The sequence below is a fragment of the Spermophilus citellus genome (genome assembly GCF_964194105.1).
Source record: "Spermophilus citellus genome assembly, chromosome: 7".
NCBI lineage: Eukaryota > Metazoa > Chordata > Mammalia > Rodentia > Sciuridae > Spermophilus > Spermophilus citellus.
In genome coordinates, this window is record NC_138188.1 from 37,646,396 (window position 1) to 37,665,225 (window position 18,830).

Genomic DNA, 18,830 nt, shown 5'->3' on the forward strand with positions numbered 1-18,830 from the left:
CCCACTGCCCACTGACAAACTTGAACTCAAACCTACCAAAGCAAGATCTGTTGAGGATGGGCATGTGGGGAAGGGTCCGTGCTGGGGATTCAAGATGCCATTATATTGGGGCTGGGGATGTGGCTCAAGCGGTAGCGTGCTCGCCTGGCATGCGTGCGGCCCGGGTTCGATCCTCAGCACCACATACCAACAAAGATGTTGTGTCCGCCGAGAACTAAAAAATAAATATTAAAAAAAAAAGATGCCATTATACACACACACTCTTTTCTGCTGCCTCCAAATCAGGCAGACATCCTCCCTGTCCACCTATAGCGCAGGAAGTCCCTGGTCCCCTGGAGTTTTGAGATGTGCTTTGTTTATTTCGCCCCAACACATGCAGTGTCTTTGAAAGTAGAAACTCTTAACCAATTCCATTCAAGACCCAGCTCACTTGGGGTGGGGGTGGGGTGAGAATTTATTCTTTGAATTATTCAGGGGAGGCTTTTTTTTTTTTTTGCTAGCACTAAGATATGAGATCTGTCAACTAAATTATAATTATGTTTCTCTACAGATATCCACTGAGATTCCTTTTTTTTTTTTTTTTATAACTTGCAAGTATTCCATACCTGTTCGCTTAGAGACAAGCTGTATTTATGGACAGCCAGATTCAATATTCAGAGTGGCAGCATGAAAAATTAATTTTCTTCAAATATGTTACTGAACAGTTAGCTGCATCTCCACAGCCGATTTGTTTAATACGCTCTTCTAAGAACTTAAAAGTAGCTTTTAGCTACTTTTTGAAACCCAGGCTTGAGAACAGGAAATAGGAGTCCTGGGCTCTGGCCCTGCTGCTGACAAGCTGTCTTTCCTGGAGCAAGTCACTGTCCCTCTTTGGGACACAGACAAGCTGATCCAGCCCTCTGGAGACCCTCCCACCTGCGCTCCTGCAGCTGCCCACAGACACGGGCTTTCTGGGGGTGCAGAGTTACTTGTAACCACTCTGTGCTGTTTATTTGTCCAGGAGAGAATGAAAGAAAAAAAAAACCGAGAAAGGAAAGAAACATTTTTGTACCAGAACATTCTCTCCTTCATCCCCTAGCTGATCCCTGTGTCCCTGCCAAGTCCCTACCAACTGAGAGACATAGTGGAAGATCCCACCTCCCTCCGCTCTCTCTCCTGGCCTGAGAGCCCCTGACAGGTCCCATGTCTCCTTTACATGAAATGAGTCCTTCCCCACCTCCCTCCTCCTGGGGCTGCCTGGGACCCCAGGACCTTAAGCTCACCCCTCACTTTCCCTTTGAGAGGCCATTTGGCACTTGGGACCCAGGATTCCTTGTTGCTGAAAGACTGTGTCCCCAGTAACAGACCAAGAGCCTCATGGGGGTCAGGAACTTCGTAGGTGACTAATGTCCATCCATAAGGACATCTTCTTTCTTCTTTGTACAATCAGCACTTATTGAGAACCTACCTCATCCCTGGAGATACTGTGGTAGACACGGTCCCTGTCCTGGTGGGTCTCAGGGTCAATGGATGGGCTGACCAGTAGAACCACCATTGGCCATGTGTGACTGTCAGGCATTTGAAATGTCAGAATTAAGAAGTGCTACAGGCATAAAACATACAATGGGTTACAAAGACTATGAAAAAGCAATGTAAAATTTCTTAATAATTTTTAAAATTGATTACAGGTTGAAATGATAAATGGATGTACTGGGTTAAAGTCTAGGATTAAAATTAATTACTTTTTAAATTTGGGGACAGGAAGATGGAGAATTCCACACGTGTCTTATGAATTGTAAGGGACAGTCACAGGGAGACAGGGAGGATGGTGAGAAAGGCGCAGATGAAGCGGTCCAGTTGGGGCTCTTCCTGGACGGGGCTGGAGGACAGGACTGCAGAGGGCTCATGTGGGAACAGGGAAAGTCCTGTAGGGCCATGAACCCAGGAACAAACCAGAGCAACACCTAACCTTTTTAAAGTCAGTATGTCAAGCACTGTTGCAAGTGTTTTACGTGTATTAACACGGTTCATCTCCACCACCCCATGGGGCAGTTACTTTTCTTATCGTTTCCATTATATAGGTGAAGGAATGGAGGCACAGAGAGGGAATGCAATTTGCCTATGTTCACACAGCTGGCCAGTAATTCAATCAGAACTTGAACCTGAGAGGTGTGGCTCCAGAGCCTCAGTGGGGACCTGTCCTGTAGCTCCTCTCCTGAGTCAGAAGGGGCAACCCCACAGGTCTGGGGCAGTGCAGAGCCTAGACCGAGAGGAAAGAGGGATGCTGGTGGCCACAGGAGTGGTAGAGGGCAGAGTTGTCACTTTGTGGGCACCTGCTCTCAGGTCCTCTGCCCCATACTGCAAGCCCTCCCTCCCTCTGTGCTCCTGGTCCCTCTGCCTTGAACGCTCTTACCCACAGGTCCCTTCAGCCTCCCCTTTCCATCACCACCCCCTCCCGACCTCCATAACATGGTCCAGCCTCCGCTTTATGGGCTCCTACAGCACCTTGTACCTTCACCCTTAGAATTTCTTAGAGACGTAATATAGACTTATTTATGTTCCTAGTTTATGCCATCAGGGAAGGAACTATGTCTACTTTTGCTCATTTTATATACTCAGCACCTAGCGTATTGCTACCCTGTGATTGGTACCAACCAATATCTCTATTGAATCAATGATCAAATCTGTTCCTACAAGACAGGTCTTCTACTCATTTTACAGATGAATAAAACTGTGCTCGGCAAGCTTCAGAAACTAGTCCCAGGTCCCCTTCCCAGGTAAGCGAGTAGCAAAGCTGAAACTTCCCCTCAGGTGACTTGCTGCAAACCCAGGGCATTCCCACTGCCTCTTATGCCAGGAGGAGCCAGAACCCCCAGGAGGTGCATCCAAGCCGGAGGCTAGGGAGGAGACCCCACTGCCCTTCCTAGCCAGAGTGTCCCTGATGAGTGATCAGAGTGTCTGATGCTGTGCATCCTCTGTGCCTCCTCCCCACTCCAGGCCCTGGTCTTTCATCCAGATCCCGCTGCGTCTGGCAGGGCTTCTCAATGCAAAATTTTTTGTTCTTTTTAGGACACACAACACAGGAGAATTTGCTAGAATTCTGTGTGTTTGGCTCAGATATGGCCCAATCATAAAGACCATGGTCCGGTCTTTTCCCAGGTGGACCCTTCTGTCCCCCTTTTCTGGAGAAACCAGTCCCAGAGTTGCTAGCTCGCCCAATAAGCATTCAGTCTGTCAATAAATGCTAAGTATCAAGGGGCTGCCATGTCCCTTGCAGGGTACCATGAGAAACTCAAGTCTTCCCTGGCAGAGGGAGGCCCCATGGGTAAGACTCCACCTCACCCGCTCTGTCCTAAAACAAAGAACTCAGTTTGAAGACCTTTCTGTCTGGGGCTTGTGATCTGCCTGGTCTCTGCACAGTTGATTGCACTCGGGGTGGAAACACCCGAGGAAAAATGTTCCCTTTCCTAATTGTCAAATTTAAGACATGTTTCCTGACCTGTTAAAATATTGAACTCGCTCAGTACATGGGCGCTTACGACCTTCAACAGGCAGACTGTGCCTCTGTGCCTCCTTGGAATCTGTGCCCCAGGGCCCTGACGGTTGTCATCTAGCTCAGGAAATTCATGAGGAAATATCCCCAGGTGAATTCTGTCGCTCACTCATCCTGGAAGTGAAAGCCTGGGAGGAGGAGGAGAGCATGGCGGGGCAAAGAGAGGCGTTTTACTTGGGGGATGAGAGGAGTCCTAGAGGAGCCAGGCCGGGGGCACCTCGGGTGGGCGGGGCCAATGTGTGGTGAACAAGGTGCTAGAAGGTGGCAGGGGACTGGCTAGGGTCTTTCCATTTAGTTCACTGTTACACTCCCAGTGCCCAGGAAGTGCCTGAGGCATCGTGGGACAATGATAAATGCATTGAGAGAGGAGAGAGAGGAGAGAGCCGCATAAATTTCACAGCACGCATCTTCCTGGGATATATTTTTTTTTTTTATTCCAGATAATAGTCCTAGGTGCCTTGGAGGAGAACAGCACGGGTACAAAAATTGAATAGATAGCCCACTCTGTCCCCCACCCTGCCATGTGACATTGTCCAGACAGAGGTCAGGTCGTGAGGCTTGGCCACACCAGAACCCTCGCGAGGGCTAGTTGGAGCACAGCTTGCCAATTTCTACACTGCAGTTTCTGACCTTGGCGTGTCTGGGGCGGGACTGGGGAATCTGAATTCCTGACAAGTCCCTGGGAGGTGCTGATGCCTCTGGTCCAGGGACCACACTTTGAGAAGCACTTGGGGGAGGGAGGGATCCTGATGAACTGTGCTCAACGAGGCTTTTCCAGAGAGTGTTTGACAATGAACCCCTTTGTGCATCAGCAAGATGGTATCTTACAGAATCCCAGTTGGGAAAGGAAACCTGAAGGAGTCCGAGGAGAACATTTCCCTGGGGGGTGATGAAGGAGGTCCTGGCGTCCCCTGGCTGTGGCGTTCCTCTGCCTCCCTCCTGCCCTGGAGAATGAGATGGCACCCGCCGTGCACAACCCCAGGCTTCACTGAGAACAGATTTTTCACAATGAAACCTCTAACCTCTGACTCCTCCCAACACAGCCAACCCTGCCTCCAGGGGGCCCTGAAGGCTTAGTGGACCAGCCCCAAGCTGGGTGGGGGAGGAGCTCTGAATTTGGGAAGAGAATGTTTGCTGGGACTTTTTAATACATGAAAATGGTGATTAGAAGTTTTGGGGGATCTGCCATGGGTGTCATGGAAGGGGGAGTCAGGACACTGCGTGAGAGGCACTGCTATCAGTAAATAAACTAGCTGGTCCCACAGAAATCCAAGCAGGGTGCCTGGCACATCACCACTGACTGATAGAGGACTGGCGAGCTTTCTCTCCCCCAGGAGTTAAAATCCTGGCTGTTAGGAAATCCTGGGTTTATAGGCTCCAAGCCTAACTCGGGATCGTTTGGAGGACTCCCCCAAATTTCAAATGGGGGTGGACTTTTTGACTCAGGCCACCTTTTGTGCTTCCTGCTCAGAAGCCCTGAGTCAGCAGGCACTTTTTGACAGGAGGCCCCTGTGGGTGCTTCTGAATACCGTGGTCACTTTCCAGGGTAGCACACTGCCCTCCCTGTAGCTTGCTGAAGTGCCAGCCAGCGACCTCCTGGCAAGATCTCAAATAGATTCGCAAATAGAAGCAGCATCCTTGCCTCAGCAGGAGGCTGATCTTGGCGCTAACCAAAGCCTCATGTTTCTACAGTTCCAAAACAGTGGTCTGAGCCAAATGGCCCTGTACGTGGGCAGTGAGACCTGGTTTGCAAGGATTCTTGGGTGAAATAGCGCTCCATTTCATGAGATGAACTTCAGTGTTGACCTACTCTTCAAATCCCTTCTGTGGAGCAGGGGCTCACGTAGCTCCATTATCCATCGCCACCTGAATGCAATACGCAATAAGTCCATTGAAGTCAAAAATCATTCTCTAGAATCCAAGGCATTAAAACAGAATAGCATTTCTTCCCAAAGCACAGAAGGTTTTTCTCAAGCGTGGCACCTTCCAGGGTGTTTGCTGGTATTTATCATCTGTCTTCTGTAGAATCTGTCTCTCTTAACTTTATCAGTTTTTTTTTCCATATAAATGCTCTATATGCTCATTTATCTTCCAATCCACACTTTCTGTTTACAGCTTGCCCATCTATGATTAACTTATTTTGTAGATTAATTTTTGTTTCAATAACTATGTGTCGCATCCTGGGATTTTTTGTTGGGTTTCTTTGTAGCCTCTGCTTTCTTCCATTTCCTTTCCAATTGTTTCATTTTTCTGTATTTCCTGTTACATGAACTTGATCATTTGTCATGTCTGCGCTTTTTATTTCCCCCCCACAAACTCAAAGGACTGTTCCTTCTTTGCTTTGTGATTTTCTGCTGAGCTCATCTCTGAGAGGAGCTGGCTGGCACATGCCCCAAGTTATGGGCATCTCTCCACCTAGAGGCTTTGGATGAGAGCCAAGAGCCCTACGGACTTCATGGGTGCATTTCTAGGTTAATTTCTGTACCCAGGGTGTTTGCGGAATGTCATCTGTGTGCATTTGATCTGATGCCTATGCACAAAGCAGGCTTTGGGGACAAAATGTGTGGCTGCATCCCTGGGCTAGGGGTGGTGTTTGTCCTGGGACCCAGGCTTCAGGTGGTCCCCTCAGAGCACAGGCTTCATGCCAACATCCCAGGTGGAGTCCTCTCCAGGCAGAGAACCTGGGTGTCCATTCTTGTCTCCTCCAGGGCTTTGAAACCCCCGCTGATGGAGTGGTTCAGCCCCGCAGCAGACTTTGGTATCAACTCCCAGGTGCAACTTTAGTTCTTTTGTGTTTGATACCCAAAGAGTACTCTTCCTAGCTCTCTTATCTTTGTTCCTTCTGTCACTGTAGCTGTTGTATTTCACCCAGCATCTCAGCACATTTGCAAAAGGAAAGCCCAGACATATGCACTTAACATTATAGATGCCTTAGCCCCATGGGTAAACACGATGATCGTTATTCTCATTTCACAAACGAGGCAGCAAAGGATTAGAAAATTAAATTATTTCCCCAACATCCAGAACATGATTCCCCAGAAATTCATGAAGAAGGTGTGATACCCAATCCATTACCACAGACTTGGCCTGCAACAAATCCCTCCCTGCCTGCTCTTCTGCTGCACCTGACCCTGTGGCTGGCTCAAACCCAGGGTGGCCAGTCCCTAGCAGGCTGCTTGCTCTATCTGACCCACCCCAGACCAAAGCTCTCTGCTCTTTCCGCTGCCTTCTACCTTGCAACAGCCTTTTCCAGATACACTGACCATCAAGCTCTCCGTTCATGTCTTTGCTTCCTCTAGCCCAGGGTTGTGACTTGGATGACAGATCATGTGGGGAGCAATTGCTGAGGCAAGAACACAGGGGAAGGAACAAGCAAGGCTGGTGGAGGTTGGGGTGAGCTCACCTGGGGGCACCAGGAACTTGAAGTGCCTGCAAAACTCCAGCTGAGATTTTTCAGGCACGAGACAACACACAAGCCCATGACTCACGAGATGAAGCTCTGCTCTGGGTCCTGACTTAGCAGTATTGTGAAACTGAGCCACTGGTTGTGTGTGAAATGAAAATACAAGGGGTTGGAGAGTTAGCTCAGTGTCAGAGTGCTTGCCTAGCGTGCGTAAGGCCCTGGGTTCGGTCCTCAGCCCTGGGGAAAAAAAAGGATTTAGAAAGACTAAAAAAATAAAATAAAATAAAATAAACAAGGTAACAGAAAAGACAAGAGGCCAGACATGGAAGCCTGTGGTAGCTTGTGTGTTACTTTTCACTCTCCACAAGTTGTAAGTTCCTTGAGATAAGACACCATGTCACTGGGGATGGTGGCTCATGCCTATGATCCCAGCAGTTTGGGAGGCTGAGGCAGGAGGATTGCAAGCTTGAGGCCAGTCTCAGCCATTTAGTGAGGCCCTCAGCAGCTTAGTGAAGCTCTTTCTCAAAATAAAATATAAAAAGGGCTGGGGCTGGGGCTGGGGTTGTGGTTCAGTGGTAAAGCGCTTGCCTAGCACATGTGAGGCCCTGGGTTCGATCCTCAGCACCACATATAAATAAATAAAAAATAAAGGTATTGTGTCCAAGTACAACTAAAAATTACATTTAAAAAAAATGCTGGGGATGTGGCTTAGTGGTGAAGCACCCCTGGGTTCAATCCTTGGTACAACCCCCCCCCCCCCCAACCCAGAAAAAAAAAACATGAAGAAACCAAGTTATTTCCCTTTATTTTTGGAAAGTGCCTAGGACAGAAATGATTCTCCTACTTTATACACTTGGGACAAGGACTGAATGGTATAAAGAATAATATGAAGAGCTGCTTCAGATTTGAAAAGTGAGTCCAAGGTTGACTGTGTAATGACTCCCATCTCCTCCTCCCATCAATGACCTCTGGGCCTTCTTTGTCTGCAAAACAAAAGCAAATCCTATCCTCAGCCCTCAGTTCCAAAGCCCTGGAGCCATACCTCAACTCCTCACTTCCCCTAACACAGCCCCCTGCACCCCAGCTCTGCATCTTTGCTCCTTCCCATCCTCCCAGTGGGTTAGACACCCTCCTCCTCCACATGGTTAACCCAGCACTTTGCACAGATCCGTGACAGCTGTGAATCAGTCTGCTCTCAGCCTTTTTGGTGATTCCATGACTGAATCGGAAGCTCCTTACAGGCAGGCGCTGTATCTGTGGTTGCTCATAAATAGGACCAGGGTTTAGCAAACGTCTACAGGAGGTATGGAGAAGGAGTGAGTCTCTGTATTTCCCCTGACAATAGAAAAGACAAATGAAGAAAGGAAAAAAGAGGTTTCTGCTTCATTTGCTTGGAATGTAATTCCTAATGAAATCTTAACAGTGCTCTGATATTCGCTCTAAATTCTCCCTTCTCCCAGCTGGAAAGCATCGTTCCATTCCCGAGGACCTCACAGTGCTTCATACCTGGCCTGCAACACTTACCTCCATTCCCATTGATTTGAATATTTTGTGAACTCAATACACCATGTCCTCCAGTAGATTGAAAATCTTAAAGGCAAAGGACATATCTCATAAACTCTACATCCCTTGCAGCCCCTAGTAGACATAGTGATTGATTCATGATAGTTGGTAGGTGAACGTGTCCCATGTTGAACAGCCATGTTCAAAAATAACTGATTAACAGGGGAAACCAAGTCAGGACTCCCCATCTGGCCCTGTGTCAGGCACGTGGATCAGCCTTTCAGCATCTGCAAAGAGGATTTTTTTTTCGTCTTTTTTATCTTTTCATGTCATAAGCAGCTTCCCTGGCCCCTGATGGCTTGGAATGAATATCAGCCCACTCCTAATTCCGACCTCCTTCGACTCTGTCCCTGCTCCCTTTCCTGGACATTTGTGTCTGGATTTGTGACTCACTCACTAGCTGGATAGCAGCTACAGCCACCTTCAATGGGAACATTTGCAGATGTTCTGAGAGTAAAGTTTTCTGAGCATCATCTAAGGGGATGATGGCATTGACGTGCTTGATGTCAGCTGGCTTCACCAGTGAGTGCCTCACAAGCACTTAGGAATTCAAGTTCTTCTCTCCCCCTAGGAAAGGTCACTTTGCCTAATTTCCTTCTGTCTTGGTTGAACATTGACACATTTGTTTTTGTTGCCTTCTGGCTCGATCATTTTTCAATTATAGTTTGTCCCCGTAGTTCTAGCAGAGGGTCAATGCAGGTCTCTTCTTGATCATAGATCCACATTTATGAAACCCTAATTAGGCATTTCCTTTAGCTGCTAATACAGATTACTTGGTGGGATAAATCTACAGACCATAAGCTCAGTAGGAACTAAAGACTGTTAGGAGGCCCAATTAGGAGCTCACCAGGCAGCTCCCAATCATTCTGACCTCTGAGTTTGGACTCAGGTTGTTCCTCTCACCCAGAATCCCTCTCTTTTCATTTTGGAGAATATAAATATTGCCATCTTTTGCAGCCCATATTAAAAGGAGATAAGATGTATCCCTTTTCAAATTTCAAATTCTGATTTTCTTTCCTTCTTGCTTTTACTTTTTAGTACTTAAAGTGGCAAGGAGACAAATGCACATCCTCATATTCTGTGGATAGGAATATAAATAGTTACAATATTTTGCAAGGAAAAAAAAGTTGACAATATGTATCAAGAACCTTAAAAATAGCCCCAATCTTTGACCCAGAAATTCCGTTTCCAGACATCTTTCCTAAGGATGTCATCAGAAATGCAAACAAATATTTGTTCACAAGAAATTAATTACAGCACCATTTGTCAGAGTGGATATAAAATTAGCATCTGATACTAAAGGAGGAGTTAAGTATATTATAGTATTTCCATATCATATAGCCATTTGAAATGAAGCCTGTGAAGGTATTTTCATGCCGATGTTAAGGGGTACATGTGAACTTTCAAACTGTCATACAGTGTGATTCAAATAGAACTCCCCCGGGCTGGGGCTGGGGCTCAGTGGTAGAGCGCTTACCTAGCATGTGTGAGGCACATAAAATAAGGTCCATCAACAACTGAAAATATTTTTTTAAAAAATATACCTTCCCCAACTGTTGCTTCGCAGGATGTTTATGGGAGTGCTCTAGGTAGAAAAGTTCAATCTCCAGTGAGGCTGAAGTTATCACAGGCATGCACTTTGAGGCTGCTGGGAGCCTTGAGTATGCTAGTGGGAAGGGGAAAGCCACTCCACCCACCCAAAAGTGGCTCAGCTCAGCACACAGGGTCACTCTTTTAATGCAGGACACATTCAACACCATGGCAGCTGCTCACCAATGGAGCACGATTCAAAAAGCTGGAAGAAAAACACTGAGGAAAAAATTGTAATAATGAGAAGGATTACTAGTGCTGTGATAATATGAAATTATTCATATTGCCTCTTCCTTGGAATTTTTTGGTATTGTCTTATAAAAGTGCTAAGTGTTGTGAAATTAACGAAAACCAGAGAGACCTTCTCCATCCAGCTACTGGGGCACTGTAGAGTCAGGTGGAACGCAGAGGCAACCTGCCAGTCTCACGAAGAATGGCACTGCCTTGGGGGTGACAGTGGGCCCAGGATTCGGGAACCCTCAATACTGCCTGTTGGCTTGTACCTCCTGCAGGTTGCAGGATATGATCAGGAGCACCTCACTGTCACGTGGACTTCCAGATGCCTCTGGGGACCTCCCCAGAATGTGAACCATAGTTTGTCCTCAATTGCCAACCCCACACCCAGGCCGCGCATTGGGCTTCTTGGATTAAATTTTCATTCAAATATTCTTAGTTCCCCAATCTTCCACCAGCCTAGACAGACTTCCCTTTGTGCTACCCCTGCAACCCAAGATCACCTCTCCCTGGTCACATGTCCAACCCAAGATTCCTGTACCAAATCAGGGTCTGGCCCAGGACATCCTGGAGAAGAGGAGTGTCACCTGAGTCAGAGCTTCTCACTTAGTGTCACAAGACTTCAGAGTGACGCCTCTGGACCCTCCCAAAGCCTCTTAAAATATTCATCAGGCTTTATCAGGCTAATGGGCTTCAAAAGGAGTAATTTTCTGAGACATGAGACAGGACAATATAAAAAGAACATTAAGGGAAAAATTCTTATTCCAAAATGAAAGGAATAGATCATTTAGCATCCCTATTGGTGTTATCTATTCATGAGAAGCAGCACATTTAATCCACAGTGGGATATAGGGAGGGCTTTGAGCCTCACCTTAGGGTCACCTTCATATGGAACTCATCTGTCTCCCCTGCCACAGACGGCAGGGGCAATGGAGACCAGGGGATGCAGACAAGATGTGTCAGAGGGGGACTTTGTGGGGTGCAGAGGGAGAATGGCAGAGTCCAACATGACTCCAAGGCACAAGGAAGGCAGAGGGAGGAGGGTGACACCGTCCCCGAGTCCTGCTGCCTTCACGCTTCCTGTTTCTTTCCCAGGATGTACTAGTCTTGGCTTTGATTTTGGATGATGCGCTAAGAGTTCAGGCTCTTGAGGTCAGGAATTATAACTGCAGCCCACTCCCCCACATTTCTATGAAGCCAATAAAACCAGTCCCCCGGCCTGAGACCAAGAGTCTCGAGTGCTGCAGGCTGTCAGGACTTATGTGACAGTGCCCTGCCCCAAATCCAGGCCAGGAGGGTCCAATAGAGATCCTGCCTTCTTGGGTGTGCCAGGGTAGGGACAACTGAGTGTGCTGGGAAGACTCTCCCCATCAAATTTGATTTTGCTGGAGTTGAAAGGGCCAATGGATGACAGCAGCTTCTCGGGCAAGCCCTTCAACAAACACTGAGGTTCCAGGTCTTGCAATTCTTCCTCTTTCTGTATTCATTGCCTCTCTGTTCATTTGATTTCCATTTCTGTGGCAAAATACCTGTGAAGAACACCTTACAGGGAGGAGAGGTTAAATTTGGCTCAAGTTTCAGAGGTTTCAGTCCAGGGTGACTTGACCCTGTCTGTGGAGAGGCAGAACATCCTGGTGAGGAGCCTGTGGTGGAAGCAACTGCTCACCTCAGGGCAGTGAGCAAGAAAAGAAAGGGCTGGGGTCCCTTCAATGGCATGCCTCAGGTGACCTACTTCCTCCAGCTAGCCCCCGCCTCCTCCAGTTCCCACCATCTCCCAAAAAGTACCACCAGCTGGAGACCAATCCTTTAATATCTGAGGCTTTGTGGGGGTGAACAAACCCTGACATTTCTCACTCCCTTCTAATTCCTGATTCTTTCTTCATCTTTCCTTTTCTGGTACCCCTCTCTCCTCCTCTCCTTTATCTTCATCTTTATTTATGCATTCGATTTAGCACCTTTTTTTTAAGAATCCCATCTATCCCCAAACTCAGACAAATGATTCCAACTGAACTTTTTCTCTACTAAAGAAATAAGAGAAATTTTATTCAAAGCAATTTATGCTGACGCCCCTACCTGTCCATCAAAAATCTGTCAGCCTAGGTAGCTGGTCATGATATGACCAAGATTACCTGTCTTTAGTCAAATGAAATTGGCCTTCTGTATCTGCAGGTTCTGTGTGCACAGATTCTACGACCAGCAGAGAATCAAAGCTGTTTGAAAAAAAAATTGCATCTGTATTGAACAAGAACAGGTGTTCTTGCTTGTCATTATTCCCTAAACAACACAGCATGACAGCTATTTATAGACCCTTTACATTGTATCGGGTATTATGAGTAATCTAAAAATGAGTTTCACTATGAAGGAGGATGTGTGGGGACCATATTTAAGTACTTGTCACGGTTTGGATATGAGGTGTCCCGCAAAAGCTCACATGTGAGACAATGCAAGAAGGTTTCGATGTGAAATGATTGAAATATTAAAGTCTTAACCTAATCAGTGAATTAATCCCCAGTTATGGATTAACTGAGTGGTAACTGAAGGCAGGCAGGGTATGGCTGGAGGAGGTGGACATTGGGGTATATAGTCTGTATCTGGCAAAGGGAGTCTTTCTCTGCTTCCTAATCATTGTGTGAGCTGCTTCCCTCTGCCACACTCTTCCACCATGATGTTTGACCTCACCTCACACCCTGAGGAACGGAGCTGGCTATCTATGGACTGAGACATCTGAAACCATGAGCCCCAAATAAAGTTTTCCTCCTCTACCATTGTTCTTGTCAGTCTTCTAGACACAGCACCAAACAAGCTGACTAAACTAGCACTGCATCATTTTATATAAGGAATTTGAGCCTCTGCAGATTTGGGTCCTGGCAGGGCACCTTGGAGCCAATCTCTGAGAAAATTGAAGGGCCACTCTACTCACCTGAGGATTGGATTCTCAGGTGTTCCTCTTCTCACTGTGTCTGACAATGAGTTTCTGTAACCTCAAGTGTATGTCAACCACCATGTTCCTTGAATTTTTGGCAATAACAATTGTTGACCCAGAAATGTCTTCCCCACCTTTCACAATTAGGATAAAGGAGGCTCTTTGATGTTGAGCTGCATATTTGATTTTAACTCTTGTCTTTCTTTTTTTTTCCTCTTCATTAGATTTGTGACAAAGAGTGGCATTACTATGTCATCAATGTGGAGTTTCCTGTGGTTACTCTGTACATGGATGGAGCCACATATGAGCCCTACCTGGTGACCAACGACTGGCCCATTCACCCGTCTCACATAGCCATGCAACTTACTGTCGGTGCTTGTTGGCAAGGTAATGCCAAGTGGAGTCCTTCTCCTGACTATGTTTGTATACAGTCTATGAAAGATGCTAATGGAAAAGCAAGTGGTATAAGAGTTAGCCAGAAAAAAAAATGTTCTGCTACCCCTGACTAATAAAATAGGTCTTATGAAACCTAAGTTTTAATCCAGACACTAAAGCTGTATAATCAGGAAGCACTTGGCTTGAGACTAGATTTTGATTTTAGATCAACATGGGCAGTTACCTCTGAGTGGCTAATGCCATATAGTCTCCTGGAATCTTATCTAGTTCCAAACTAAGGCTGCATAGAGCAAAGGCTAAATGTAGAATCTTCTATTGAAATTGCCAATTGGCTCCCTTTATCCCCACACAAGTGGCCCAAGTCCCCAACCCTCTGTCCAAGGGGACTTATGAATGCCCAGGGCTGTGGGGAGTGAGTTGTCCACAGATCATAAGACCATGGAGGTCATGCTCAAAGTCAGCTCAGCCCTAGCCCCTCCCTGGTGGGCCCTCCATTCCCTCCTCATTTCCTCAGCTGTGCCTTCTAGTCCCCAATTCAGGATGTGGAAACTGGAAAGCCAGCCCTCTGTGCATGCACACAGGTAACCCTGCCTTTCACTAGATCTGCTGGAGTCTTTGCCTGTGCTGTCTCAAGGACTAAGGATTCTCATGAGATAGCAGAGGGGAAGGAGGGTGCTCCCAAAGAAAGAGATCAGCACTGTGAGATATGACCCGGCCTTGTGGCAAAGGATTCTGTGAAAATTCCCAAGATCTGTGACTTCAGACATTCACTGTGGGAGGATGAGGAGGGAGGTGGGATATCCTACAGCTGTCCCCTACTCTCCCCAGGGGACTGTTCCAGAACTTCATGCAGAGCATCTGCTGGTGCTCAAGTCCACCTAACCCATCAAGTCCCATCGTCCCAGATAAATGTGGGGCTCGTATAAAAACAAATCGGGTGAGTTCTGGGCTGCTCCGTGAAGCAGGAGTTGGAAAGAGGTTCACATAGTACAGCCTGGGAGCACTTCGGAGGCCAACCCCAGGAAGGAGATAAAGCTAAAGAGGGAGAGGAGAGAAGGTGGTTTTGAGCTGAAGTCACTTACTCAATCTGACATGTATCACCTGGTGGTGACATGTTCAGTAGAACTCAGGGATGAGAGTTTGTTCAATATGTGGTTTCCCAGGACACCAGGAAAGGGAACAATATCACCAGGCAGGCTTCCATGAAACTAAATGGTATAGCAAGGCACTAAATTAGACGGTGCATAGGAATCATCAACCACTGACCCAGCTGTGCTAGAGCAATGGCCCTTGGTCTTGGTGTGGCTCAATGCTCCAGCTGGGATACTACTGTAGCTACCAGTGAACATAGCCAGGAGAATGCCCAGAAGAAAAGAGGGCCCTAGTCATTTCCCTCATGAACCTTACCATGATGCTCCCTATAGGCCCTCAAAGACCACATCTGGATCCCAGTCATCCTAGCCTGCCACAGAAACCTGTCCCTACCTCTGCAAGGCCAGCTACAACCACCACTTCCTAGTCACATATCTGCTCCCCTGAGTGGGGGACTTGTCCCACCAAACAAAAAGTGATTTTATAAATAATTGAGATAATTGTTGAATCAGTTACAATAGGCTAAGTTGTGCTGCAGTGATAAGCAAGCCCCAATCTCAATTAATTAAAATAATTCTAACTTCATAACCACTGCAAATCAATAGGGATCTTCTCTTCTCTGCTCTATCCTCAGAGCAGGATCCAAGCAGACAGAGCAGTCATGTTGCTGGGTACCTAAAAAGAGGAAAATAAAACATAGCAAGTCGTAGAAAAGTTTTTAATGCTTCCAACTATCAGTGATCCCAATCATTTTTGTATTCCTGTTTTGTTTTATTGGCTAAAGCACGTCGCAGCTAACTTTCACAGGGCAGGGAAGTGACAGTGATGATATATCTGGAAGAAATTAGGAACAAATAATTTTGATAAACACGGCAGTGTATCCACCTGGTCGACAAGTATTTATTTGACTCTCTTTCTCATGTAAGAATGCACCTACTCTTTCCTAAGACAGACCCAACGTCTCACCAGCTACTGTCTCCAGTTTTAACGTCCAGGCTGCCTGAGTGATTCCTGGTAATCTATCCAAGTGACGTGCAGAGGAGGTCTATAGCAAGCCAATATATGTCTTCACTTGATCAGGAGACCTATAAACCAATAGAACAAATTATTTACCACTGCCATGGCCACCACACCTTCCCCTCAACACACACACACACACACACACACACACACACACACTGGAATGAGGCTTAGTGAAATGAGCACTTCCACTAAGAAGAAGAGAGTTAGAGAAACACAGCAGTGTTGGTCCATAGCAGTTCTGAAGTCCCTTTTGGCAAATGTGGTGAAGATGGAGAATATTCTTCACGACCCTGGACACCATTCACTGAGAGATGATTCCTTTTCCAGTATTGGCACAGGCAACATCTCAAGAGGATATAGTCACTCTATAAATACCTAATATGATACATGGTTACAATTTATTTAAAATTCATGCCACAAAAGTGTTTGAAACATGACAACCAAATATGCATTTATTTTTAAAGAATATGGTAGAAAGAATGCATGCTGGGTGTTCAAATATTTCTGGTCCTCTTTCCAGATATATGCTGGGACCACTCTTACTTGGAGTCAGGTGTGGCCACGTATCTTGCTTTGGCTGCTGAACTGTGAATGAAAGAAGGGCCTTATGTCATTTCCTGGTGGAAAATTTCAGAGCCAGTGTTACAAGGTGGCCCTTTAAACACGTGGGTGTATCCGCTCCTCTGACAAAGTGTTACTAGTCCCAATGAATAAACAAGTGAACCGAAGCTCTGAGAAGGAAAGAAGTTGACCCAAAGCCACCCAGTCAAACTTCCCCACCCTGGTCATATCACATACTCACATGTGCCTCTGCTCTTGATTCTGTGGCTCATGGTCCCCTGTTGGTAGTTGATCATTTTGTTGATGTAATTATGTGTCTGGGAGGAGATGAGGGCTGATGTGCATTGATACAAATGCTATAAACACTTTACCTGTGGAGATGGGGACAGCCTTGTAATCAAAACAACATGGGAACTTGCATTGCTGGATCCTCCTCTAAGGTTCCCTGCAGTGAAAAAGGGTTCAGCCTTTGGAGTCAGAAAGAAAACTGACTTTAACTCAAATTCCAGATCTGCCACTTGCTAGCTATGTGGACACTGCAGGATCCTTAACTTCTATGAGCTTCTATGTTCTAATCTATAGAATAAGAGTACAAGCTGCCTCACACAGTTATCGTAAGGCCTAGATGCGGGACACATCATGTATGCGTGCTGTGTACTATTTAATGCACAGATTTAAAATTATCTCCTGGTCTCTTCTCCACTCCCTTTTCTATTCCTTTCATCAAGACCCCACATTGCAGACCTGGCACGTCTGAGCCGTGGTCCTGCCTTCCTGTCTTCCTGCCTGTCCTGACTTTCCTCCTGCCCCCCAGGACTAAGGCTTACACACAGCTCTGCCCTCTCAGCTCCATCCATGACCCAGAAGCAAAGCCAGGGACACTGCAGAATAGCCAGACAGAAGACAAATGTCGGAAGCAGGGGTTGAAGTGGGCAGGGATCCCGTCAGGCCGTCTTTTGGGCCATGGAGACTTGGATATTTTCTCTGAAAAGAAGGACGACACATTAGTAAATTAAGATCCTTAAAAACCTTTAAAATTGGAAAACTGTGTTTTATGGGGGGAGTAAGTTCAGAGGGAAAGGAAGGGAGGTGACAGAAAGGAAGGCTGGCACAGGCACGCTCAGGGTTGCCTGTCACCTAGGTGGACCAGAGGAAGTGGAGAAGAGGCAGGGAAAGGGTTGAAACTCAAGCCTGGGTCACCATGCTGCCCAGATAAGGAGTCTCCACTCCCATGAATGCCTACAGCCTTCTTGGAGCCATATTTTTCCTAGAATGGAAACAACAAGGATCTTTCAGCAGGACGCACTGCTATGAACTTAATGGCCTGCAATGTGGTCCTCATCTCCGCGTGTTTCCAAGCCTTCTGCCCTCTACTTATGTGCATGGTCCAAGCCCTCCGTGGGCACTTCTAATTGCCTTTGGGCCTGCAATTATGGGGAGCTTTTCAGGTGCTTTTGAGGTTGGCAAGGAAACTGGTTCTCATTTGTAAAGTTTCCAATCAGAGTTTAACAATAGAAAATGATAGGAATAGAAAATGATGTAAGAGCAGCTCCTTGGTGGCTGTCCTGAGCCCTGGCCCCAGCGCCATGGCTGGGCAGTGTTCTCAGTCCCAATTAGCCCACCGTCTCCTGTTAGCAAATTTGAAAGACAGTGCAATCAGTGAAACTTCATTTTCATCAGTATTTTTCTAGTAATTAAAGAAAAATGAGATACCATTTATACTTAAGAAATGCCGCCAAAGAGGCCAAGAACTTGGAGCTTCTCATAACTGTAGGAAATGGCTTTCCCAGTCAGAATAGACCTTGAGCATCACAAAACAGCTTTCCTTCCTCTGCCGGGCTGACACACACCACCTTGCCTTCATCTCTGTGTTCAGAGTGCCATGGTACTCTCAGGATGGAGCCAGACCCTCTCATGAACAAGCTCATTCTATCCTAGCTCAGACACTGTTAGCTCTCTACAAATACCAGGGTCCTTGTTTCTCTAGAGGTTATAAATGAGTCTGTTTTCTGTTCTTATAATAAAATATCTGAGGCTGGGTACTTTATAAAGAAAGGAAGTTTACTTAGCTCACAATTCAGGAAGCTAAAAAGCCAAACAGCATTGTGCTGGCTCTGGTGAAGGTGGCTGTAGCCATGTCACCTCAGGGTAGATGTCATCACAGTGGTGGATCAAGTGCAGGTGGGCAAGATCACATGGCAAGAGAGAAAACCAGAGCACCAGGAGGAGCTAGTCTCAAGACCACTCACTTAAGCCTCCCCTCTAAAAGCACCTACTACATCTCAGTATTGCCACTTGGGGTCCACACTTCCAACCCAGGAACCTGTGAAGGCCAAACTCAAACCATAGCAGAGCACAGCAGATCATTCCTTATATTTCTAAGGACAACAATTTGAATTCTACTCATAAAAAATAAACATCATATACTCACCCGTGCTTGGTCCCTGGACCTCACACTGGGGCCTGACCACCCAGGTGCTACAACACAGCTGTGCTAGGAAGTCAGCAAGGCT

At 46.6% G+C, this 18,830-nt stretch overlaps 1 protein-coding gene across 1 annotated transcript in view; it reads left to right on the plus strand.

Annotated features, from left to right (window-relative positions):
- Positions 1-18,830, plus strand: part of CLSTN2 (calsyntenin 2) — a 573,838-nt gene that overhangs the window by 517,983 nt on the left and 37,025 nt on the right. The window contains exon 9 of the mRNA XM_081302788.1: positions 13,470-13,632. Coding sequence (XP_081158914.1) covers positions 13,470-13,632 — 163 coding nt within the window. The remainder of the gene's footprint in view (positions 1-13,469; positions 13,633-18,830) is intronic.